General features: G+C 35.4%; 3 protein-coding genes and 1 non-coding gene across 6 annotated transcripts in view; 1 reads left to right on the forward strand and 3 right to left on the reverse strand.

Moving 5' to 3' along the window:
• The first annotated feature begins 7638 nt into the window (after positions 1–7638).
• On the forward strand, positions 7639–14612 carry LOC107471641 (uncharacterized). Its single transcript, XM_052251851.1, has 23 exons — positions 7639–7999; positions 8283–8346; positions 8502–8613; positions 8838–8913; positions 9065–9131; positions 9280–9346; positions 9467–9533; positions 9991–10074; positions 10154–10195; positions 10361–10516; positions 10750–10827; positions 11065–11133; positions 11227–11292; positions 11398–11526; positions 11656–11712; positions 12147–12251; positions 12336–12410; positions 12951–13019; positions 13097–13201; positions 13320–13445; positions 13613–13671; positions 13768–13804; positions 14006–14612. Exons 1-23 carry the CDS (start codon positions 7775–7777, stop codon positions 14189–14191), a joined length of 2121 nt encoding a protein of 706 aa, XP_052107811.1. The 5' UTR covers positions 7639–7774; the 3' UTR covers positions 14192–14612.
• A 780-nt stretch (positions 14613–15392) lies between these two features.
• Positions 15393–15588, reverse strand: LOC127743167 (U2 spliceosomal RNA). The gene has a single exon (XR_008004508.1). It is a non-coding gene; the product is annotated as a U2 spliceosomal RNA (small nuclear RNA).
• A 1092-nt stretch (positions 15589–16680) lies between these two features.
• LOC107470346 (diacylglycerol O-acyltransferase 3) lies at positions 16681–18484 on the reverse strand. The gene is made up of 2 exons (XM_016089738.3): positions 18144–18484; positions 16681–17665 (listed from the first exon to the last, which is right to left on the reverse strand). The coding sequence occupies exons 1-2, from the start codon at positions 18426–18428 to the stop codon at positions 16928–16930; spliced, it is 1023 nt and encodes a 340-aa protein (XP_015945224.1). The 5' UTR covers positions 18429–18484; the 3' UTR covers positions 16681–16927.
• Positions 18485–20079: 1595 nt separating this feature from the next.
• Positions 20080–25925, reverse strand: part of LOC107470328 (protein CHUP1, chloroplastic) — a 13813-nt gene continuing 7967 nt past the window's right edge. The window contains exons 1-8 of one of the 3 annotated variants that reach the window (XM_016089728.3): positions 23904–24049; positions 22760–23474; positions 22058–22495; positions 21823–21954; positions 21383–21564; positions 21197–21308; positions 20747–20890; positions 20080–20656 (exon numbers count right to left, since the gene is read on the reverse strand). In XM_016089728.3, coding sequence (XP_015945214.1) covers positions 20522–20656; positions 20747–20890; positions 21197–21308; positions 21383–21564; positions 21823–21954; positions 22058–22495; positions 22760–23474; positions 23904–23911 — 1866 coding nt within the window. In that variant the 5' untranslated portion in view covers positions 23912–24049 and the 3' untranslated portion in view covers positions 20080–20521. Of the gene's footprint in view, positions 20657–20746; positions 20891–21196; positions 21309–21382; positions 21565–21822; positions 21955–22057; positions 22496–22759; positions 23475–23903; positions 24050–25925 lie in introns of those variants that run through there. The other 2 variants (XM_016089722.3, XM_016089718.3) reach the window with 2 other exon arrangements.

Consider the following 25925-nt stretch of genomic DNA (forward strand, 5'->3'; position numbering starts at 1 on the left):
CAAACTCGGCAAGGAAAATGTCGTACCGAGCTATGATGACAATGACAGAATCAACTCCATCCCAACCTATCAACAGGGACAAGCCAGAGATTTCATTCATCCCTAAAGACTATAAGGCGACTGATCGAAACCTGGATGACCCCGTCGTCATCACAGCACAGGTCGGAGAGCCACTGGTAGAAAAGATCCTGATGGATCCAGGAAGCAGCGCAGACGTGTTGTTCTATTCAACATTCCAAAAGATGACATTGAGTGACAAGAACCTCCAACCCTCTTCCGGAGAACTGGTAGGTTTCTTAGTTGAGCGCGTCTCCATCCGAGGTTACATTTGGTTACAAACCACTTTTGGAGAATATCTTGACAGTAAAACAATACATACAATACCTTGTTGTGGATTGCAAAAGCCCTTATAATATCATTCTGGGCAGACCTTCATTGAATGCATTTGTGTGTTAAGTTCCTTTCGCAGGCTAACAAGGTCATAACTATCCATAGAGACCAAAAAAAAGCCAGGCAGTGCTATAACGCCGGCCTGAAGAACAAACAACCAAAACAACCCGAGCAACAGTAAGTCCAGGCAGTATACAATTCGGAACAACTACTCCCCTGACCGAGCTGGATCCAAGAACCAACCATCAAGAACAGCTGATGCCAACCGACGACCTTACTAAAATTCAGTTAACAAGCGAAGAAACCAAGTATACATACCTCGACAACACACTAAAAAATGAAGAACAAGATCAATTAGCCGAGCTACTAAGACAAAACTCTGACCTATTCGCATGGACCCCAGCAGACATGCCAGGGATAGACCTCAACGTCATTTGCCACAAGCTAGCTATCAACCTGTCAGTCCGACCCATAGCTCAGAAGAAAAGACTCTTTGGCATAAACAAAAGAGAAGCCTCCCTCAAGGAAACCCAAAAACTGCTCAGCGCCGGCTTCATCAAAGAGCTCAGATACTCCACTTGGTTAGCCAACGTGGTAATGGTAAAAAAGAACAATGGTAAGTGGAGGATATGTGTGGACTATATAGACCTTAACAAGGCCTGCCCAAAGGTCGCATACCCCCTTTCGTGCATTGATAAACTTGTTGATAATTCATCTGGTTTTCAATGTTTGAGTTTTATGGATGCCTATTCTAGCTATAACCAAATACTAATGCATGTGGCTGACCAAGATAAAACTGCCTTTATCACTGAGAATGGTAATTTTTGCTATAAGGTTATGCCATTTGGACTAAAAAATGCAGGTGCTACTTATTAAAGACTCATGGACAAAATTTTCACAAACCAAATCGGTCGAAACATCAAAGTCTATGTTGACGACATGGTAGCAAAATCCACACATACAGCAGAACACATCAATAACTTGAAAGAAATATTCCAGCAACTCCGAAGATATAACATGAAGCTTAATAAAAAAAATGCGCTTTCGGAGTTCAAAGCAAAAAATTCCTCAGATTCATGCTAACTTGCCGAGGTATAGAAGCCAACCCTGAAAAATGTCAGGCAATCCTCAACATGAGAAGCCCAAAGATAATTAAAGAAGTTCAACAACTGACCAGCCGACTTGCCGCGTTGACCAGGTTCCTGCCTTGTATAGCCCACCGATCACATCACTTTTCAAAAGTCTCAAGAAACAAGAACAGTTCCATTGGACCGATGAATGCAAAATAGCTTTTACCGAGCTTAAAGCCATATTATCAACGCCCCCAATCCTCCAAACTCCAAAGGCTGGTAAACCACTTTATCTTTATTTATCTATTACTAATTGCGTTATAAGCTCTGTCTTGGTAACAGAAACACAAAGGCAACAACACCCGGTATACTTCGTCAGCAAATCCCTTCAGAACACCAAAGCCCGATACCCAAAGCTAGAAAAGCTGGCTCTGGCTCTTGTAACAACAGCCAGACGACTGAGGCCATACTTCCAAAGCCACACCATAGTGGTTAGAACCGAACAACCCTTAAGACAAATACTGATGAAGCCTGAACTAGCAGGAAGATTAATCAAATGGTCGATCAAATTGTCAAAATACGACATTCAATACCAGTCCCGAGGGGCCATTAAATCACAAGCACTGGCCGACTTTCTTACAGAACTCACCCTAGAAGAAGAACATCCTAAAGACAACACATGGACACTATACGTCGATGGAGCCTCAAACAGTAAGGGCTCGAGAGCAGGAATACTACTTGAAGACGAACAAGGAATAGCATTTGAACAATCCCTGCAATTTACTTTCCATGCAAGCAACAACCAAGCAGAATATGAAGCTCTAATAGCAAGACTACGACTGGCCCATACCATGGGCATAAAACAGTTAAACGTCAAATGCGACTCCCTCCTTGTGGTGCAATAACTAACAGGTAACTTCCAGGTAAAAAATCTATTGTTAGAAAAATACAACACCATTGTCAATAACCTCATAAGTAATTTTCAAAAATTCAATATATCCCATATACCTCGTGAACAAAATGATAGAACAGATATTATTTCAAAATTAGCAACAACAAGAAATCAAACTACAACACCAGTATTATCTCAACTAACACTCGAAGAGCCTAGTGTTATGCTAACAACAATTTCAAGTATCTCGTAGGAAGATGACTGGAGATCACCCTTCATAACCTACTTACAAACAGGTAACATACCTAATAATGTTCAAAATAAAAGAAAGTTCAAAAGAAGAGCAAGTTTCTACACAATACTAGGAACCGAACTATACAAAAGAGGATTTACAAGACCTCTCCTAAAGTGTTTAAACACGGCAGAAGCCAACCTAGCGATAGATGAGGTTCATGAAGGCGTCTGTGGCACACACATAGGTGGCCGAAGTCTAGCTACCAAAATCCTCCGAGCAGGTTATTACTGGCCGACGTTACAACAAGACTGTATGAATAAAGTTAAACATTGCGATCATTGCCAACGTCATGCACCAATCATCCACAACCTAGCCGAACAGTTACATGCATCCGAGATTTGCTGGCCGTTCAACAAATGAGGGCTAGATATCCTCGGACCTTTCCCACCCGCTCCAGGCCAGGTTAAATTTTTAATTGTCGCCATTAATTACTTTACAAAATGGATAGAGGCATCACCTTGGAAAAAATCACTTCCAAAAAAATGATTTCTTTTGTGTGAAAAAATATACTATGCCGATTCGGTATTCCTCAATTCATTATTACTGATAATGGTAGACAATTTACAGACCAAAAGTTCGCAAGTTTCTTACAAAATTTCAAAATAATTCAACAATTCTCTTCTGTCGGACATCCACAAACTAACGGTTTAGCCGAAACTGCAAATAAGATCATTTTGCAGGGTCTTAAAAAGAAGCTCGAGGACTCAAAAGGAGAATAGGCTGAGTTTATCCCTGAAGTACTATGGAGTTATAACACAACTGAGCAATCTTCAACAAAGAAAACCCCCTTTAGGCTGGTCTATGGATGCGATGCAATGATACCCATTGAGGTATCCCTACAAAACACTAGAACCACAAATGTCAGCGAAAGCGACAACATCTAAACCAGAAGAGCCGAGCTCGACCTCGTAGAGGAAAATCGAGACAAATCAGCGCTGCAACAACTAGCGGCCAAACGAGCTATAGCTCAGAAATACAATAAGAAACTCAAACCGAGGACCTTCTCGAAAGGAGACCTAGTCCTCAGGAAGGTTGAAGACATACGAAAGCCACAAGGACATGGCAAACTAAGTGCCAACTGGGAAGGCCCATTTCGAATCCAACAAGTCATCGACAAAAGAGCATACAAAATACAAAAGCTCGATGGAACTACCCTACCAAATACTTGGAACACATCATCTCTAAAAATGTATTTTAGCTAGTCTATAAGTCGGACATGGTGATGCACTCTTTTTCCTACTACCATATTTTATCCCTAAGGAGGGTTTTGCTAGAGAGGTTTTAATGAGGCGCACCACCCCGCATTTTTCCAATTCATCATACTACAATCTAAACACTAACAACTATCTATATCCTATCTCATATTCTACCCGCTTGACTATTTCAAACAAACAATACTAAAGATCTGATGCATTTAAATATATCTTTCAAAAAAAAAATCAAACATGACATATGAACATGAAACCAAATTCTAACATTACCAAACTTCTTTAGCTAAATGCCAGTAGTTCAAAATAAACAAAGCCAAAGCGGCTACAAGTCTAAATAGTTCCAAATGAACATATACAAACAAACAATTATAAAATTAAACATTAGGGTTTTCACCCTCACCCTCAACAGCATCATCGTCCTCCACCAACTCATCACCAATGACTACCTTGCACGGATCCATGGCAGACAAATCAGCAGCAGGCACAAGAAGTTTTGCTTGCTCAATCGCCCTTTCAAATCCCGCGGCAAACATCTCTAGACCATGATCCTCCTTTTCAGTCTCAAGCTGTTTTTTCTCAACACCAAGAACTATTAAACGAGCTTCCAGAGCAGCCTTATCCTCGCCCAGTTTTTTCCCAGCACCCTCAGCGGCTGTCAGCTTATCTTGCAAAGAGTCAACCAAATCCAGAGCAGTACGGAGCTTGTTCCCTTTCTCCAAATTATCTTGCATAAGCTAATCAACCGTGGCCCTATCAAATGAATCCCTAACATGCTTCAACTCTTGAGTCCGACCAATAGACTTCAGCTGAGCCCCTATCACCTGGAATAAACCGGCAAAACAAGTAAAGATATACACAACAAAACACTAATAGGAAAAAGCCATGCAAAGATGTTATACCTGCAGATACTGGCAAACCCCAATATCACCAACCTCTTGAACGAGTTTGACACCGGCAGGATTCTGACAATGCTCATCCGCCACCATACCCAGCGGAAAGTGTTCACTCCAAAGCCAGGTCAAGTCCTCATCCCCACGATAACCATGAAGCACCCTCTGATTCTCAATAAATTGCTTGACGACCTCCAAATCAACTTCTTTCCCGCCTAGCTTATCCTCGGCCACATCCACAGGCCTATCCTTTTTAACATCACCCCTTTTTCGTTTAAAACTTACCTTTTTAGGAGACGGTTGATTAACTTCGGCACCTTTCTCCGCCATAATATGACTGGTGGAACCCTGCTTCTCAACGTTCTTCGTTCGAAAATAAGCTCGCAAGCTGCTTGAAGTCACTTTCGGAGCCTTTTCCACTATAAGCAAATAGGAAACAAATAAAAAACCATCACCAACCACACAAAAACAAATGACACAAAACGATTACCTATATATCCAGCCATGGCATCTCTATCCATTTCCAACTCAAGAAGTTCAACAACCGACAACAAGCCCAAAAATGAAACATGATTAACCAAAAACTCCACAATCATCTCATTCCTATATTCCATCCCATCCATACCCAATATCTGCCTAGGTCTCGAAACCCAGAATAAAGGAAACCTCTCCAATAAGCACTCATCTACAAACCACGGAAATTCACCCTCAGCAACACCAATCTTAAAAAACATAGATTTGAACCCTATATACGAAGACCTATATAGGTTGAAAATGGCACGACCCGGAACACTGGCAAGGTTCAACCAACAACCCCGCCTAGCCCCTTTACACTGAAACAGAGCAAAGAAGACTTCCAAAGATGGCTCAATTTCTAAATACCTCATCAGAATATGAAAAGCTTTAACAAACGCCCAGGAATTAGGGTGTAGCTGTGACAGTGCACACTTAAGCTGCATGAGTACGCCACACTCAAACTCAGAGAAGGAAAATTTAACACCCAGATCCACGAAAACACAATTGTACATGAAGAAAAATTCAAACCCCTCCCCACGATGAAAGATGCAATCATCAGCACTACATGGCACGAATCTAAGCTTAATATCACTACATTCTCTAACCCACGAAGACACTAACCCTAACTGCGACACACTTTGCTCATCGTCAAACACAGAAGCATACCCCTTCACCGAATCTGCCACCCAAGCAAAAGGATTCACAAGATCCCAAATTCAGACATCCTCCACGAGTTTAACTTTTGTCTTACCACTCACAACTGTCCATATCTCAACCTTTTTTTCCTTTATCCATTCCGAAAACAAAACTACACACAGAGAAAACAAAAAGGAAAAGGGGAAAAGAATAACTAACCTTTTTTACTCATTTTCCGGAAACACAGGCAAAAAAAGAAAAACAAGTCCCAAAACCAGATAATCAAACAGTCCAAAGAAAACCACCCACCTGCCCACTACCCCATACCTTCTGCAAACGATACGCCTTCAAGAACAATCCCTAGCCATCGATCACAAAACCAAAAAAGCAAATCAGCGGCTAGATATCACTGCCGTTTCAATCCCCAACACGCATTAAAAGCAAATGTCTTTTCCAACATTTCTCTTTCCTCCCTAAAGAGGCGCACGGAAGTTATTACCGCGAAAATTCAAAAGAATGACCTCCTCCTATTTTTTCAAAGCTGACAATAAACAAGTTAACCTTGGGGGCTCCAAACTATAACTCGGCACACTAAAATTAACACATTCCAAGCCAACAAACAAAAGCAACCCGCTTCAGATCCTGGCCCCGAGTTATAACGCCTAAAAAAGATTAACCTGTTTATATCTCGACTCTCGAAACAAGTCAAACTTGGAGGCTATGATCCATTAGCCTAAAACCGAGTCATAACGAGAATCTCGAAACAAGGATCAGCACACAATTCCTCCGCGAATCTCTCCCTAAAACCACACAAGCCCTGAAATACCGGGCCACCAGCAAAGACTGCATTCAAACCGTAACAAACAAAATGGATAAACGGTCTCCCCGTGACTCCATTATATACAGGTGACTCATTCAGTCACAGGTATCCGATTTAGGCTTAGTTTGGTAAAGCTTTTACTTTTTAAAAGTAGCTTATAAAAGTTAACTTTTAAAAGATGGCTTTTTAAAAGTTGTAGCATTTATGTTTGGTAAATCAAATCAAAAACAACTTTTAATAAACATAAGTAACATCAATTGTGTTTGGTAAAATAGCTTTTAAAATTTAAAAATACTATAATAGACATAAATGCAAACATTAAATTTGAAAATTAGTTAACATATGAGGTTATATTAGACTTTTAAATTTTGAAAAGCACAAGCCAGCTTTGAAAAGCTCCCTCCTAGGTGCTTTCAAAAATACCCCTAACTTTTAAAAGCCGCAAGCACAAGCACTTGAGTTTTTTAATTTACCAAACGCAAAATGACGTGCTTGTGCTTTTTAAAAGCACAAGCACCTCCTGAAAAAGCTTTACCAAACCCAGCCTTATTCTAATTCTACTCTAAATTCTCTTACACTCATACTTACTTGAGCGTTGGAGTCCCTTTGCAGGTACCCAACGCCGCCTCCCCACAAGAAGACAACGTTCCACTCCCCTTACACCAAGAAAAGCTAGTTCAAGTATCAACAGAACGAACTATATCTCGGAGATCACTTTCGCACAAAAACAAATATAATCGTATAAATGGAAATAAAAATTAAATATATTTTTTAAGTTTTTATTTAAAAAAATTTATTTTCGTTTCTTAATTAGTATTCAATATTATTAAATATTAACACACTCTTTAACCAAATATTGTGAAATTAATGTTATGAAGTTTTTTTCTTTTAAAAAAAAATTAAGAGAATTTATTAGGCAAGTCATGAAATTTTGAAAATCAAGGGCAAAGTGGGGGATGAAAGTTGAATTTGATTTGATTTTTCGTGCAACGCTCGCAAAACGCAAACTTAAAAACGAAGGCTTTTGCTTTTGCTGTGTTTGTGAGAGGCATCCATGGAGGTAGAGGATGATGACTGGGACTTGACCGCAGAAGAACTCGATTCTCTTGAACGCGACGCTTTCCAGAAAATTGCTCAACTTCGCGACTCTTCTACCCCTCCTTCTTCTCAACAATTCAATCTGCACCAACACCAACAACACCATTTTCCAAAACCACCTTCTGCCAACCATTCCCAACCCTTCCCACCAAACCCCATTTCGGATTCCCGTCCTCAAAGGGTAAAGTTATAATCTTTTCTTCATTTCATGTTGTTTCCCATTTTGTATTCTTCATGGGGTTTTTCTGGCTTTGTCTTGTTGGGTTAAATTTGTCTTTTGGTGTGTGGGTCATTTTGTTAAAGTGTTGTTCATGCGTGTGTATGTCCCTTTTTAAAGTTAAAAACAAAATAATGCAGAAGAATCAAAAGATGTTTGCTACTATAGTCTTTAGTATTCTTCCCTGTACTCTGTGGTTCAGTTTTTGGAAGAGAACTACTCATAGTGTGTTTGTATTGCAATCCAGGTGGACGCTTTGCCTCAAGGAGGTAAAGCATTACCCCCCTCATTGAAACCAGGGACAAAAAAGGGTAACCTTCTTTCCTTCAAAACCTTAACATTTGTTTCACTTTCATTGTTCATGGCTGTATTCCTAGTCTCTATTTGAGTATTTCTTCTGGATTTTGGAATATCATTTGCTGATATATTGGCATTTGCTTTGGAAATTGGGTTTATGTGTAACCAGATGAACCTTCTAAAGAACTGCCGAAGTTTTCCGTCAAATTTTTTCTTCATTCCAGTGGGCATGTTGCAGCGAAATTCCAATATGACCAGGTTTCACATGCTAACTTCATCAAGTATTGAATTTTGTATTTCTATTCGAAAAAAATTTGAATATTCCATAATTAGGGGCTATGTCTTTGACCTTGACAAGTCGCGCGCGCGCGCGGGCGCGCGTGCGCCCTCCTCTCTTTCCTTCTTCCAGCTATAAGTGCATGTGTTCTTCCTAGCATGAGGACTTTGGTTCTGTTGATTGGCTGTTTCGAGGGCTTAGTTGTTTGAAAAATTTTTGAGTCTGCAGGTTATGGATGTTCCCACTTTCTTCCTTGTCAGAAGCAGAGAAGGTTCTAGGAGAAATATCTAATTATAAAGTTCAGGTAATAATTATTCGATTTTCATTTTCTTTATAATAGGGAAAGTGGGAAACTGATGTTATCATTTGCTAATCTTAATTACAATTGAGCTCGGTTTATATGATTTTTTGGGGAAACATCTTTCCTTCCTACATTTGTTTGAATAATTTTACAGGTGGAGAATTTAGATCCTTTAGTGCACCGTGCCATTGTTTCTGCATCCGCTGTTCCAGATCTTCGAGGTATAGGCTAAATGAAGGTTTTGACTAAGATGTTTTGTTCTCTCCTTTCTTGATCTTCCAAGGCTTTAGGTTCATTTCCCCCCTCTATGATTATTATTATTTGGCTAAAACTTTTAATGTTTGCTATTTTTGTTGTGATTACCAAAAGATCGTTACGACAAGATCCCTAGTTACATTGAATCAAAGCTTTTACCATTTCAGAGAGAAGGTGTAAGGTATGTAGATATCCACTAACTTATTCAACAGCAGACCATTTTCTTTATATGTATTGCATATTATGATTTTTTTTTTTACTTCCTTGTAATTGGCTCTTATATTATGCCTTTTGTTTTTAGGTTTATTTTACAACATGGAGGGCGTGCTCTTTTGGCAGATGAAATGGGACTAGGAAAAACTTTGCAGGCAATTCACTGACTAGAACATTTTCATATCTTCAATCTACAGTATCTGTAGTACTGTTTTAATTCTTGATGTACATAATGTTGGTTTTAGTGAAGTCTTCTCACAGTTTCTGCTTATTAACCTGTAAACATGTCTTGTATATATATTTTCCTATGCTGTATATAATTACAAAGATGAGTATCTTAGTATCTTATATTAAAATAAGCTTATGATAGAAATAGTACTTGGTACTACTGTAGTATCTGTGACTTAATAAAAGATATTGCATGTCAGTAAATGGTAGAATCAATATAGACGGTAGAATTACCTACTCAACGCAAAGCAATTTCTTCCTCTTTTCTGCTGGTTTTATCTTTCCCCTTCTCCTTAAGGGAGAGAGGGAAGTGATGGATATTTTTTTTTTGTGGAGTGCCACATTATGTTGTGTTGCTTGTATAATTTTTCTTACCTTTTGCAGGCCATTGCTGTAGCTTCATGCATTCAGGAGTCATGGCCTGTTCTCATAATTGCACCATCATCATTGCGCCTGCAATGGGCTTCTGTAAGGATTGTATTTAGATGTTTTCCAGACCTAATAGAGATATTTGGGGAAGTTATGCTTATCTTCTTTTTTCTTTTAGATGATTCAACAATGGCTGAATCTTCCTTCTTCAGATATACTTGTACGTAATTTGCAATCCCTTTTTGTCTATTTTTTGATGTTTATTTCCCCCTGCTTTGTACATAAATCTCAGATTATTGGATTCCTTAGGTTTACTTCTTCATACAATGTCACTTTTCTTATCCATTCTATAAACAATATTTTGCTAACTAGATATCTTTAGTAGATCGTCTTACCTCAAAGTGGTGGATCAAACAGAGGAGGCTTCAATATAGTATCCCCAAGTGCCAAAAGTAACATTCGTTTGGATGGACTCTTCAACATTATCTCATATGATTTGGTGCCAAAGCTACAGAATATGCTCACAACATTGGACTTTAAGGTTAGATCCAATTTCTTATCCAATTTTCTTACTTCCACTGCAGTTTGTCAGTTTTAATCATATGTCAGCATTTGCTTTTTTATTTTTATTATTTCAGAGAGGCAGAGCACAATGTATAGAGGAATTAATCTATATCTATATGTTATTATGGTGGAAACCCATGAAATTTGATAAAGTACTTCATATTTTACTAATAAATCTTGCCGTAACAGTGAACCCCTGTTTTTATTCAGGTTGTAATTGCAGATGAATCACACTATCTGAAGAATGCTCAGGCAAAGAGGACTACTGCAACTCTTCCTGTTATAAAGGTAACAAGTTTGTAAGCTACAATTACATGCTTGCTTCTGGTATACTTGCTTTTAAATTATTCATTTGTCTTCCCAATGTGAGAGTCCAGTGTCCTGTGTAAAATAGTTTTGTATATTATCATTTGTGTTTGACTTTCATTGTTCATTGAGTTCCATTAGTCACCTGCTAGATGCTGAGTAATCCTTCTTTATCTAATTCTCTCATGTTTTCTTTCAATTTAAAACTAAAAATGTCAGAAAGCTCAATACGCAATATTGCTTAGTGGAACTCCTGCTTTATCTCGACCAATAGAACTGTTCAAGCAGGTAATTCCTTGTCTGATTATATGTAATACCTCATATGTGTTTGACATTGGTGGAGACATTTTGAGGATCTCTTTGTAATTGTGTGCTTGACAGCTGGAAGCTTTGTATCCTGGCGTATATAAGAATGTTCATGAATATGGTAACCGATATTGCAAGGGTGTAAGTCATCTCTTCTTTACCAATGAGATTCTCCAAAGCAGCCAGTTTTCCTTTCTCTATTGATGAATGGCTATTCCAACTTTCAATTTTTCATTTTTCTTCTAGGGAGTTTTTGGAGTTTATCAAGGGGCAAGTAATCATGAAGAATTACACAATTTGATGAAGGCAACAGTGATGATACGAAGGCTTAAAAAAGATGTTCTTTCTCAACTTCCTGTAAAGCGTAGGCAACAAGTGCGTTCATTATCTCCATTTCTTCTCTGCAATCTGTCGTGCACTCTTTTGCCATTGTTTCTTTCAATCAATGAGCATTCTGAGCAGGCTTATGAAACTTGAAACTTTTAATTTTTGGTTGATCCTCAGGTCTTCTTAGACTTAGCTGACAAGGACATGAAGCAAATTAACGCTTTATTCCGTGAGGTAATTCAACATAGTCATTTTGCATCTATGTCTTGAGACTAGAATAGCATCATGCCATTTTGGTTATTTATGTTTGAGCTAGTTATGGTGTCTTGACAATATGCTTACTTTGGGAATATAAAATCATTTTCTATTTACATTTTATAGGGTTGTTCATATTCAAACTAGTGGACTGTGGATGTCATTTATTTGAACTATGTGATTCTTGTTTAGATTGAGTATTTTTCTAAAACTTCCACTTTTGAAAATGGTTCAAAAAATTTCCCACCAATTTTTATTGGTAATGTTGTGGTAAGTTTTCTTTCCAAAATTAGGTTATTTGACTTGGAAATGTTAATATGTGCTCTTCATTTTCGGTTTGAGTTTGAGGTAATAAAATCTAACCAATATTTGTTTCTTTGTTTTTTTTTTTTGTATTTTTTTTTAAACTGCAGTTGGAGGTGGTAAAAGCCAAAATTAAGTCTGCCAAATCAAAAGATGAGGCTGAATCTCTTAAGTTTACTCAAAAAAATCTGATTAACAAGGTTTGCATGGAAGAAGTTCTGAATATAATCATGACTTGTACAATTTGTTTGGAAGTTTTTATTATTACCTAGAACTATGATACTATGATAGATTTATAGTTTTTACTGCAACATTTTGTCAGGCCTTGGCCTATATGTGATGCTGTTCTTGAATATCTTGGAACTGTCATTGAGGTATTGCTCCCCTCCACCGCATCAAAGCAATAAAAAGTCAATACTCTAAGAATTAATGATTGCAGCTGTATGTACTATAAGAAAGTCAAGTTAGGTTCTCAGCTTCTCTAGTTTCTCACCCATCTCCTTTGATTGGTGTACTTGCATGATGCATGGTTTTCTGTCATCCAAATTTTTTAAATATGTTCAATGTTGGTTAAATTTTCATGTTGCTTTTATTGCAAACGATGCCCCTTAATGTAGGACGATGACTTGAATAAATTAAATTGGCAGAACAGTGTGGTGAAAATGTCAGCGTATGGCATTTTCATACGAATGCCACAATTATTATTGGTGTCAGTGTTGGCTGGTCTGAGTACATGAATTATAAACTAGATTATATGTTAATTCTTATATTTCATCCATCCTCCAGTCGTCCCAAATCATTGTGTATGCTTAATTTGAAAGTTTGATTGCCTCAATTTTTTCTCTTGCTTCCATCTTGCTTTTTCATTTGGGCTATTGGTGGTTATCTCGCGTAATATGTTGTGATCACTGCAGGCAGGTTGCAAGTTTCTTATATTTGCACATCATCAGCCAATGATAGATGCGATACATGAGTTCCTTCTTGTAAGACCAGTTAAATTTTACTCATTTTCTTATATTGGAAATTATAAACATTTACAAAAACTGTTAAAAATTTCCAGAGGAAAAGAGTGGGTTGCATCCGGATTGATGGAGGTACACCCGCTGCATCAAGGCAACAATTGGTTACAGATTTCCAGGAAAAGGATTCTATCAAGGCAGCTGTGGTATGGTGTTTTCTGTTGTGCATTTCTTCCATGCGTTTCCATTATAAGAATTTTTTCTGTTGTATTGGTTAATATTTTTGCTTGAGATAATGATTTGATGTGACATGTTATCATGCAGTTATCCATTAAAGCTGGAGGAGTTGGATTAACTTTAACTGCTGCAAGCACAGTTATCTTTGCAGAACTATCCTGGACTCCAGGTGACCTAATTCAGGCCGAAGATCGTGCTCATAGAATTGGCCAGGTATTCTCACTCTCATGAAGTAGAAAGGAGAGAGCTGTTACTAGTTAAATGACAACATTAAGAAAACAGATAATCTCAAGTGAAAAGAGTTCACACGTCTTATTTTTTTTGTAGCAAAGGCAACATGCACTGTTATGGTTCTTTGACTAGTTAGTTCTTGTTTACAGGTTTCTTCAGTAAATATATACTACTTGCTGGCAAATGATACGGTTGATGACATCATATGGTAGGTGCTGTTATTTCTGCAGTGTGTCATTGCTTGGTATAGTGTTGACTTAACATTTATTTTGCATTGATGATCTTCTAAATTTTTACATCTTAGGGATGTGGTGCAAGTCAAACTGGATAATTTGGGGCAGGTACATCTCTACATCATCTTGGAACTATCATATGTAATGCTAAATGAACATAATGTTTAGTTTCATATGGTAAAATGAACTGGTGGTTCTATTCTGGTTTATATTTATATTTTGTCAAGATTTATACTCAAGTAGTATTTGAGTGGTACATTTTGATGTTTCTGAGAAACCATTCTGAATTTTAGTTATTGAAAAAATCAGATGTTAGATGGCCATGAGAATACCTTAGCTGTCTCAAATAATCAACCATTGAGTAGCCCATCAAAGCATACTACTATTGAGCATAGCCCTTCAAAGCAGAGAACTCTTGACCAGTTTGTCAGAAGATGTGATAACGTGGATAGATCAGAACATCAGCCTGACCCAAAACGGCCGCGTCAGTCATGACATGCGAGATTCGCAAAATGGATTTCCATTTTCGCAAATATGTGGCCAGTGGCAAGTGAATCAGAACTTAAATGTTGATGTCTACATGCAGAAGTTTCCCTGTAGTATTAACCACATGTGCTTACATGGGGAATTACACCTTTGATGACACAAATGCCTTTTGAAGCTGAAATTCATTGTACAACAAATAATAGATTTTGAGTAGAACTGACTACACTAAACTATGTTGCTTATGCTGGAGATAATGGTTTGGTTATGTGAAATATGTATTGGAAGAAAATGTTGGTAAAGTCACCCATTAGATTTTAGGTTTACACTTGTTCTTAACTTTTTGCTCCCCTATGTTTCGTTTTAGTTTGGAGCTCTGTAAAGTGTAGTACATTATCATATATGAATGAGACTTGTAAATTTCTTTACTCCATATGCATGTATTATTATATTTTGTAGAAAGGAAAAGTATTGGTGACCAAGATAGAATCCGCTAACTTTTAACAACTCTAATTAATAATTATTGATAAAGAGACTCAACGGATATTTATATAGGTTGTATCTCATAGTAAATTGAATTAGATAAATTTGATTTGTATCTTAGCATCAGTATAAATTGAATCTTCGATTTACATAAATACATTGCAAAGCCAAGACATTCGTATAACATCATCCATATAATATTGGCTTCCATTTTTCTGTATTTTATCCTAATATCCTAATATATATGGATTAAGTGTCGGGGGATTAGTCCTTGACGTGAACCAAAAATATATGAATTAAGGAAGGAATATTAAGAATAAAAAACAAAATATGGGAAATAAAATAAGTACAAGTGCAAGCGCAGCGTAAAAACATAAGTAGTACGCAGTGCGCCATCCCCGGTGCATATTTAGAAATTTTGAAATCCTTCGTTTTTTTAGGCGAACAGGGGGCTTTAGCCCCAAAAAAAACGAAAAATAACAAATTATTCCTCGGGGGCATGGAAACCCCTTCAACATCATTTAATGCTGGAACTTTAACTCCCGAGATCTCTTGTGGTATTCAGTATTCTACAATTTCTCGAATTGTGGGATCCGAGAGAGAGATTTATTCTACCTATTTCTGAGAAATCCTTTTTTTGTTTGGTAAGTATGAAAATTAATACTAGGAATAAATTATTTAATTCAATGGCCTATTTTTTCATGAATTAAGAAATCTTTAAACTAAATTGGTGGGGTGCGCCAGGCCCAGGCAATAGTGTAAGGCCTAGGCGACGCTCGATGGGCCCAGTAGCAAGCTACTATAGTGGCCCATCCCCCTCAAAAAATAAATTTAATATCGTGTGGGCCATTGGCCCACATATCAGATATTAAACTGATAAGAACAGATACTACACTTGATCTTAGCCAAAAGGCCGAGAAAGGTATGATTTGCTTCTCCTTCAATTCTTTCTTTTATACTGAACCCTCGTCTCTTTGTTCTTGCTCCCCTCGATGTAGGACTAAACCAAACTAAACCTTCTAAAGTATAACGTGTCGTACCAAGAGCTTTTTTTTCCGCATACATTGTATTTATCGTCCGAAATTGTTGTGCCTCTAACAAGAACGTTGATTAAAAACTGACAAGCATGGCTAATTCCTTCATCAAGGTTTACTTAGTTAACTCATACTCCATCTTCCCAGCTAAACACAACATTGCAACAGGAAATGAAGATTTAGATTTCGTGTTCTGTATATATCAAATAATGTTCACACCCATAATGTAACATTCCAAATTTAAGAACTATCTTAAATATCTAATTTTGTAATATAAGCCCCAAATTTTATAACTATTTTATATATCTAATTTTTTCTATCAAAGCTTTATTGTATGTGCATTGTGATATCTTTCTTAATTTTCCAAGTTTTATTAATATACTAACTTATGGTTTTCAGTTAGTTTATTATCACATCAATAACCACAAAATGAGATAAATAAACATGGTTCTAAGTTACACATATCAAAAAGCTCAATTTCCTTATTGCCAATGGTATTCATGTACCGCACTACCGCAGCACCGGTTAACCATAAACGTGAGAGTAAATATATAGTATTGATAGATCAGTGTAACCTCAGAGGAAACTGATATTAGCCATCTAATTTGATCCAATCTATTACCTTTAGAGAGCTCAATTTTATGTTAAAATATCACACAAGATAAATAGAAATATGTAGATAGCCTATGGATATGGATACAATATTCGGAACATAACCAAGCAAATGATAGGTCATAAGGAAAGCATTCGAAAGAAATTTTCCAAATATGTTAAAATCGCATGAAATTTCACTTTTCGGCAGTGGCATATGAGAAAGAAAAATTACTTCCACCGGTTATACCATCATTTAAACTTTGGTAAAATATGGTATGAATGCAAAATCTGATAAGGAACTCGTCTCCTGTATTTAACACTATATGGTAAATCAAATCACGAAATAAATAAATAAATACAGAATGCTAAATGATAACAACCAACAAGGAATAACAAGAAATATTAATATATTAATATTAATGCCAAATAGGGCCCTCAAATTTGAATTCATAGATTGAGCAGGCCATGTAAATCTGAGTCGAGCTTGAATGGACACAAAGCAGGCTCTGGAAGTTCCAATAAATGAGGAAATCGAATCTCACAACAATATGCAGTCTATGCTTATATAAAATAAAACAACAATCTGATAGGTACTGGCACTACGTATATACAATTTTCCAAACAGCATACCAGCAAATTATTCATTAGTACTTTCCTGATTCTCGCCCAAGAATCTAGCAACAATGGTTTCAACATCCTCCAATGCAACCCCAATGCAAAGAGGGTTAGCTGGAACCTTAACTGAATCATTGAACCCCTCAGCTATTTTATCTGCAGTAGAGTTCTGAATCCTCACATTAGGTGCACTCTTGCACTTCCCCATGCACTTGCATCCAACAACTGCAGCAGCAGCACCTCCTTCAGCACCAACCACTCTCTCAAATTCTTGCAACAATGCAATAGATCCTGATTTCTTGCACTTGTTTCCCATGCATACCTCAATCCTCTTCTGAGGAATAGCTTCAGTGGTAATAACGGCAGCATTCTCATTCTTAAGGCCACCATTAATGCTTCCAACTGATATGTCATTGTTTCTAGAGAATAATTCCACGGCATTATGATGATGGTGATTAGCACTAACATCCTCGGGCAACAAGGGAGGTGTATAGATCATCGTTTCCGCCTTTCGTGGGGAATCGGCAACGGCAACACCAACCTTAATGTTCTTCTTCATGTCAACCACCTCATTGTCACATTCACTCTCACTTGATTCAGATTCAGATGATGACGATGACGATTCGCAATCAGGATTGGTGTTCATCTTAGAGGCTTTGAGTTTTGCCTCCTTCTTCTCTTGCTTCCTTTTTTTCTTCAATTCCTTCTCCTCTGCCCTTACTTGCTCTAGCTGCTTCATCAAAACCTCAGCAGCAGCATCCTATGTAACAAAAAACAATAATTAAATTTTCCACTGTGTTACCTAATTTTTTTATTAATTTAATATTAATGATAATTAATTTTAGTAGGAATACATTAGGAGTATACAAGGTTAACTATAAAATATTGTCTTCAGTTCTCTGTTTTCATTCATTTGAAATTTTTAAAATGGAAAGAACCAATTTTTCTACCTCTCTCAACTTTCACTCTTCCTTTTTCAAACCATTAACATTCCAACTCGAAAAGTCTAGGACATGAGATTTTTCTTCCCATTGAATAAAACCTGAGACTCTATCAACCACTTTAAAGGCCAGCAACAATAACATGCACTTACCATGATGTAACTAAATTCACCAAATAATCAATGGAATCGCATGTTCAAATGCATTATTCTAAACCTGTTAAATTTGATTTCAACCCTATGCAGCTAAATTTCAGTCTAAACATAAAGCAACAAGATGTAAAAATAATTAAATTACCGAAGTTAGGTTTCCTTGAAGATCATCGAAAAGGACACGTTTCTTCAGCATCTTGAGCTTCTTCTTGGTGCTCAACATAGCGGTTCCCTTCTCCTTCTTCTTCTCGTCCCCGTAATACTGCACATGCCCCGAATCACTGAACCCGCAGCAACAACGCACCACCGCCTTTTTTCTCATCCTCACCGGCACCGTAACACAATCATCACCACCACGACGACGGGAACTCACGTGCACAGAAAAGGAAGGGCACGTGACATTCCTTAGAACGGCGCCTGAAACCTCCATCGATGATGGTGAGAATTAATTTTCTCCTTTTCTCTCTTCTGAGGTTTTGACGGTGTTCTTTTTGTCGCTGCTAGGAAGAAACGGATTTCTCTATTTATGATGTGGTGGCAATTCATTATTGACCCTTGATGACGTGGCATGGATTTTTTTTAATTTTTTTAAATTTTCTTAATCCAAAGATTATTAGATAAAAAATTTATAAAAAATACATAAAAAATATATAAAAATATATAAAAAAATATTGCATTTTTTATATATATGTATATTATTTTTTTTATGTGTTTCGATTCTAAATATTGAAGCATAGTTAATTCATAAAATTAGAAGAATTTAATTAATTTTTTTATCATGAATACTGTACAACCATAAATTTAACATAACTAATATATGTATCGTTTATAGACATTTTTGTATTGCGCGTGTTGGCATGTGTTAATTTCGATTTGGCTTTAACCACCATATGGATTGGTTATGGCGCTAATGTATAGGAGCTAATTATGGATGACAAGTGGCGATACATTGATCCATGTGTTTGCATTTGATGACCTGTGACCGTTTGAAAGTACACGTGTATTTACAATTAGACATCCATTGGAAACGATACGTTTCAAGAGGGAAATGTTTGACTTTATCAAATGAAGTCAAATAAATTATTTTAATGGAGTCAAATTATAATTTTAAATTTAATTTTAGATTTTACTTTTAATTTGTTATTAGTACTATTTTAAATTTACGAGATTTTTCGGATAAGAAATTCCTAAAATGGAAAACGTTCATGTGATAGAATACCGTATTTTTTAATTAAAAATTAAAAAATTATTAGACATTATTAAAATTCATTATTTTTTATTATTAATATTTAAAATTGTAGACTTTTGTATATTGTTAAATTATTAAGCTAAAAAATTTAAATTTATAATTAAAATAATTACTAAAAATAATAAATTCAAATAATTTTTTAATATTTTTAAAAAAATTAATATTACATATACACATACCAAAAATCACTAGTGTATAAGAAAAGTATTTAAATTTTCATTCAAAAAATTATAATTACAAATAATTTTAATTATTAGTTTAATTATTTTATTATAATATATTTAATTATTAAGTTAAAAAATATGTAAATTAATATACGTAAATATATAAAAAATTAATTTAATGACAAAATTTTAATATTTTATATTTAGTATTTTTATAAAAAGAAATTATGGATTATTATTATTATCCTTTTTCTTTTGTTTTTCACTTTGCGGTTTACAGAAAACATGCTTAAACGTCATTATTATTTTGATAAAAAAATTATTTTTAATAAAAAATATTATTTTTTTATTTGTTAGCGTGTTTAATAATTTTTTAATAATAAAAATAAAAATATTTAAAAAATCAGAAAAATATTTTAAAAAAATATAATTTATATTTTTTTATTTTTTTTAAAAAATATTTTTTATGTAATAAATAAACAAAAAAATATTTTTATATTATTATATTCAAACATAATTGATAAATAAAAAAATATTTTTATATAAAATAACCAAATATAAAATTACTTTTAACTTTTTTTATAAAATCTTTAAAAAAAATTTTTTTAGAAACTCACCCAAATAATTCTTAGTAAAGGCTTCAAAATGTTCTTTACAAGCACTACATATTGAACATCACTGCTATAGACTAAGTAAACATTTAGTTATATGAACCTGCACACGGTAAACATTTTTCCCCGTAATTATTTGTTGTTATTACAGCAATAAACACAAGTACATACACCAAACAAATTCACTGTTGAAATTTAATAACACTGAACTAAAATATCCTATTCCTAGATTGTGACATGTTGATCTTGGAAGCTGCTAGTTTGTAACCATTTTGATAGCATATTAGCCATTCCCTCTTCATAAAGATCAACCTCATCTCATGCATGATTGTGATGTGAATATGTGGTGTTTCTCCATTTTTGTTATCTCTTCTGTTTTGGGACCATTGGAGGGAGATAGATAAGGAGGAAAAACAAAAAAGAATAATAGTAATGAATGTTAGTATTCCAGCTTTTGGTGGTGACAACCAAGAGTCCAAAAGGGTATAGTAGAAGAAAATCAATGACTTTTCATGGTGATTGCCATTGGTATGCCAGCCAAAAGTTCTCTAGACCCTGCTGCAAGGTGTCCCGGCACGCGTTGCCTTATCTCTTCGAAAGCGCACAGTGTTTCCGAGTCTAGGCCTCCAGCAAACTACCACAATCAAGATGTCAAAAAATTTAGTTCGACAGCGCAGAGACTCGATTTCATGACCTAAACTTGTATGCAGATGTCAAATGTTACCTGATGAGCTCTGTATGCAAAATGAACACCCTGAAGCAGAAGAGAATCTTGGCTAGATTCTCTGTCTGTGTTCCGGTTGGATTCGAGCTCCATTGTCACTCTTTTCATGTACATCTTGGCTAGAGTCATGGAAGCCTGCTTTATCTGCATGAATTGTGTATTTATTTCATCAAGTTTTATAATTGCAGCTTTGAAGTTTACTATATGAGTGTGAAATTTGTGAATACACTTTACTGTTACTAATCTACAAAGTTAACAATTGAAGGAACAATATCTTCCAAGATAAGAAATGATATATCTCTAGATAAAGGAAAATACATGTTATTTGAGATAATCACTAACTATAACTATTCCACTACTACCAGAGTAATGATAACTCTAAAGCAAACCATTTACCATGTCAATCTTTGTTCTCACTTCAGAGTAAAAATATGTTAAAAATAAATTTACCTTGCTCATTATCCCCGAATCAAGCATCCAAGCGGTTGGAATGTTGTACGCTTGGTACGAACGCATGACAGAATTTCGCAGCTTGATTAGCCTCTGTATGCTCAGTTCAGACCTATCACAATGAGATGAAACAAGGCATAAGAAGATTCTTAAATAAGAATACTATTAACTTGTCATAACTCTTACTTGTCTAAGAGGCTGGCCATTTTTTTCAAGGCAGCTCCACATGGAATGTCGGAGTCATCCTTGTAGGAGGAAATCTCCTGTTCTAATAGCTTAAGCTCCCGATACTCAACTGCAGCCTCTCGCATCGCATCGGCTTTCTTCTCAGGCCACTTGAAATGTTTCAACACAGCACGCTCATCCACCTGTAGAATACATAAAACAAAGCCAGTAAGAAGCAAAGTAGAAAAATTCTATCCATTTTCAAATATTACAATCCTTGATTTCCAAGTCAGAATCACAAGACACTAAACTGTTGCACCAAGGCTCACCCTCTCGGAAATTCTCAGAAATTCTATTAAAACAATGGTTTTATGGTAATTATAATAACTTAAAAGTGATTAATGAAGTAACATAAAGAAAGCCATTGGCCCACCAGATCAATAATTTTCTGGGAAACGTACCAATGAGGATAATTCACCATCAAGCCAATCAACAAACTTTAAGACTTCTTCAATGTCCATGTAGGCTGCATCTTCCACCTTTTTGATAAGGTCATTGATGAACTCCCCTTTTGTTTCAATGTCTACCCTTATCTGGAAAGTATGGTAATTCATTAGTCATCAACTAGCAGTACATAATTTTGAAGTGAAAGAAGAAATAGGAACTAGAAAGTTTAATAATCACACAATACTTAACTGCTAAAAGATGAGCTGAACGGTTCTGAATTTCTCCCACAATGCTACTGTGTGCACTAATAGCTACCGGTTGTGGATGATTCAGAGGCCCTTTTATGTCTCTCTTCATATCATGATTCTTTAAGGAGTGAAATAATTCAACAAGTGGTGGGGCCTTTTGGGCGCTAGCTAACTTTGCTAAAGGCCGAGATGGCATTGATGGTGGCAGCGGAGGTGGAGGAGGTGGTGGCAAGCACTGGTTTGGTGGAGACTTTCTCTCTATACTTTTGGATTCATTATTGACATGAATTGTTGCTGTTGGAGACGGTATTGAAGAAGCTTTACGAAAAATCGCTTCAGGAGTGGCTTCTTTTTTCACTTTAGACCTTTCCAATTTGTCAGCAATGAGTTTCTGTATGTCTTTGAATTTGGGGCTCTGGTGTTCTCCAATTGCCTCCTTCTTCATTCAGCAAAAACCAATCAAGTTCATAAAAACATACATGTATTATCTCATTTTTGTTCCACCATATATGAATTGAAAGTTAAAACCATTGAACTAAAGAAACTATTTTAGATAGTGATTGATGACTCTTAACACATGGATTAACCACCCTTTATATCATAAAGAGAAAAACAAGAAAAGTAACCCTGAATTATGACACATTCCATGCTTTTTGAGGTAAAACACATCAAAACAAAACAAACCAATCAAAGTTTCTCATACCTTGCCACTGGTACCAACAGCTGCTACCATCTTAGCTTCAGCAGCAGCAAGATCCTCACTGAGCTTCTTGTTCTTGGATTCAAGCTCCACATTCAAACCCTTAACTCTATCCAACTCAGCCTTCAAGGCCACCACCTCAGACTTCAAATCCTTGATCAAATTCTCACTCACCTCAAGCTTCTCCGGCAACTCTTTCTCCTTCTTCTTCACAACACCATCAGCTTCATCTTCAATTCTCCTACTCAACCCTGAATCCCCAATCACCTTTCTCCTTGGCCTAGCAAACTGTTCCACACTACCATGCTGGCTCCTCACAAAACGACCAACAACAACCTTAGCTTCCTCAACTGCTTTCTGAGACCCTAAAACCACGACCTCTTCATTTGGCTTAGCCTTATTGCTCAACACAACACCCCTTTTGGCCTTTGAATTGTTCTTCAGGTCTGGTGGCACTGACTTAGCTCTTTTCGATGAAACAACCGGCACAACCCCATTAACAACAGATTCAGGTGGTGTCTTTGGAGATTCTCTAGCCTTATAAGAACCCCTCAAACGTGTTGTTGGTGATGGTGATGAACTATGCAGGGACCTATCATTGTGCTGCTTCGACAAGAAACTCCTTGCTGTTGTAGGTGGCGATGGTGGGGGTGGTGGTGAAGGTGAAAGTGAAGGTGGCATTTTCTGCTTCATTATTTCTGTTTCAGTCAAATTGGGTCTGAAAGAGGAACACAAAAAGTTTCAAACTTGAATGGTTGACAGAAGGAAAAAGCACAAAAGCAATGACCTTTGTGATTGTGCTTGTGTTGGGGTGGTTACTGAGTTGTAGCAGAGAAAAATTCAGAAAATTCAGAAAAGACAGAAACTTTATGCGACACCCGTGTGTGAATAGAACCGAACAAGGATGAGACAATCAAAGGATGTTATGTTATGGGGTCTCCATGGATGGTTTCAAGTTTCAAGTTTCAAGTTTCAACCTTTGAACCTTGTTTAAGTGACCCACACAATACAAAGTACCACTGTGTAATAAAAGGGGAAGAGCTTTGTTTTCTTCTCTTATTTTTCTTTTTTGTTTTTCATAATTGCAATTTCGCATTGACTTAGAATTATTTAATTAAAATGACACTAAAATAAATAAATAATTCACCTGTTCATCTTCTTCTACATGAGGAAACCTTGCTGATTTTTAAATTTGTTACTCCTAAAGGCAATGTGAACAGACACGGTGACCCATAGTGCATAGTTGGATATTGCTAGAAAAAGAGGCAGAAAATTCCACTTATTCTTTCTGTCTTATTCTGCATGGCACAATAGCACATGATCCCACTCCAATATTTATTTATTTATTTTTATTTAATTTATATTTGCAATCTAATCACCTTTGTTGCACTTCTATGCCATTTTTCTCTTGTTTATAACTTTATATTATTAAATTTTAATTTATTACATTTTTTAAACTAAAGAAAAAGACCTTCCATTCGGATGTAAATGCAACTTTAAGATGAAGAAAATTACCAATGTGTGAAAAGGAATATACAAATTCTTAAAATAGTGAAAAATATACATTATTGTCTCTTTCTCCTTATAAAACTCACAAAAATCACTGAGAAAATACTTAATTTGGTTCCTGAAGTTATACTCGAGTCTCAATTTAATTTTTAAAATTTCAATTGTCTTAATTTAGTCTTTAAACTTTTCAATTGATTCTGTAACGGAAATCACTACAGAAACTAACGTGACTAAAATTTAAAAAATTTAGAGACTAAATTGAGGCAATTAAAACTTCAAAGACTAAATTAAGACTCGAAAGTAATTTCAAGGACCAAATTAAACAAGTACCAATATTAATAATAACAATAATAAATCCAACTTGCACATAATTAATTATTTCTATCCCTTTCATTTTTCATTGTTTTAATGAATTAACATTTTGATTATACTATGTGACCTGAAATGTAGGACACTGGACAGCAATTAGCAGTTGTAAATGAGTGTCCAATTAGTTCTATAGGGCAAATCCAGGTAACAGCCTAACTATTGATGATGATTGCAATATAATGACTGAAGTGGAAATGGGTCCCAAAAGTATAAGCCATTGTTTTTTAGTGCAAATGGGAAGAATTTTTCAATTGTTGTTGGGCCCTCAAATTGGCAATTACTCTCCATGTGAAATCAATATCTTTGGATTACTTCATATATAGTATCCAATCCAGTGTGGTGTTCATGAGTTTGGAGCTTCATCATTATCATTAGTTGGTATATTATTCTTAAATCAAATACTAACTTTAATTATTTCAGATACTAATAAGGTGTGTCTTCTAAGGTGAAATTTGTTTCAAGTGTTGTCTTGTTTCAACTGTGGACAGAACACATTGTATTCCAAGCGGTTGTTTGATTTGGTGAATTGTTTTCTAAAGCAGGTAACCGTTAAACCAAGTATATTTGATTTCAAGACAAGTTTGATCAAAGGTTTTGTCTAGCATTTTTAGCTTAATTTTGATTGGTTACTTAATAAATAACCAACTCATTTTGATTGGTTTTCATCGAGTTTAATTTTGATTTATTAATTAGTAATATTATTTTATCAACTCATTTTAGAATAGCTATTTAGAAAATTAACATAATATGTTAGTTACTTACTTACTTTGACATACATATACAAATTAAATTATAAAGTAAAGTATTATTTTAGTTTATAAAATTTTAGTTAATAAGTCTTAATTTAAAATGTTATACTTTTGTCACAAATATTTTGTTTTATTTTATTTTGGTTAAAATTAAAATTTATTTTTTTAAAAATACTCTTTCTCTCTTTTTTTTACTATTTTTTCTTTTAAATTACTACAACTATCACTATAATAACTATAATTATGATTTCTGTTGTCGTATAAAAGAAAATTATAATAGAAAAAATATATTTAGAATAAAAATTTAATTTTAACTAGATAACTAAAATAAAATAAAATATATAAGACATTTGATAAGAATAGAGTAATTTAAATGTTAAAGAATGAAAAAGTATTTTATCCTAAATTATGTATTTATAATAATAATCTAAAAGTGTGGGTCATGTATGAGCAATGCAATTTAGTATTTTCTAAAGAATTTAATAATAATATTACTTGCCAATAAATTATAGTTTAATGGCATAATCTTTCCATATTCATAT

This window comes from Arachis duranensis, chromosome 1 (genome assembly GCF_000817695.3).
Source record: "Arachis duranensis cultivar V14167 chromosome 1, aradu.V14167.gnm2.J7QH, whole genome shotgun sequence".
In the NCBI taxonomy this organism is placed as follows: Eukaryota; Viridiplantae; Streptophyta; class Magnoliopsida; order Fabales; family Fabaceae; genus Arachis; species Arachis duranensis.

What these genes read in the sequence shown, in the direction of transcription:
- LOC107471641 (XM_052251851.1), top strand. Translation starts at nt 7,775, where the DNA reads ATGGAGGTAGAGGATGATGACTGGGACTTGACCGCAGAAGAACTCGAT. An exon ending in GTGCTCATAGAATTGGCCAG is followed by an intron (nt 13,446 to 13,612) that starts GTATTCTCACTC and finishes TCTTGTTTACAG; the next exon opens with GTTTCTTCAGTAAATATATA. An exon ending in AACTGGATAATTTGGGGCAG is followed by an intron (nt 13,805 to 14,005) that starts GTACATCTCTAC and finishes TGAAAAAATCAG; the next exon opens with ATGTTAGATGGCCATGAGAA.
- LOC107470346 (XM_016089738.3), bottom strand. Translation starts at nt 18,428, where the DNA reads ATGGAGGTTTCAGGCGCCGTTCTAAGGAATGTCACGTGCCCTTCCTTT. An exon ending in TTCAAGGAAACCTAACTTCG is followed by an intron (nt 17,666 to 18,143) that starts GTAATTTAATTA and finishes TTTGTTACATAG; the next exon opens with GATGCTGCTGCTGAGGTTTT.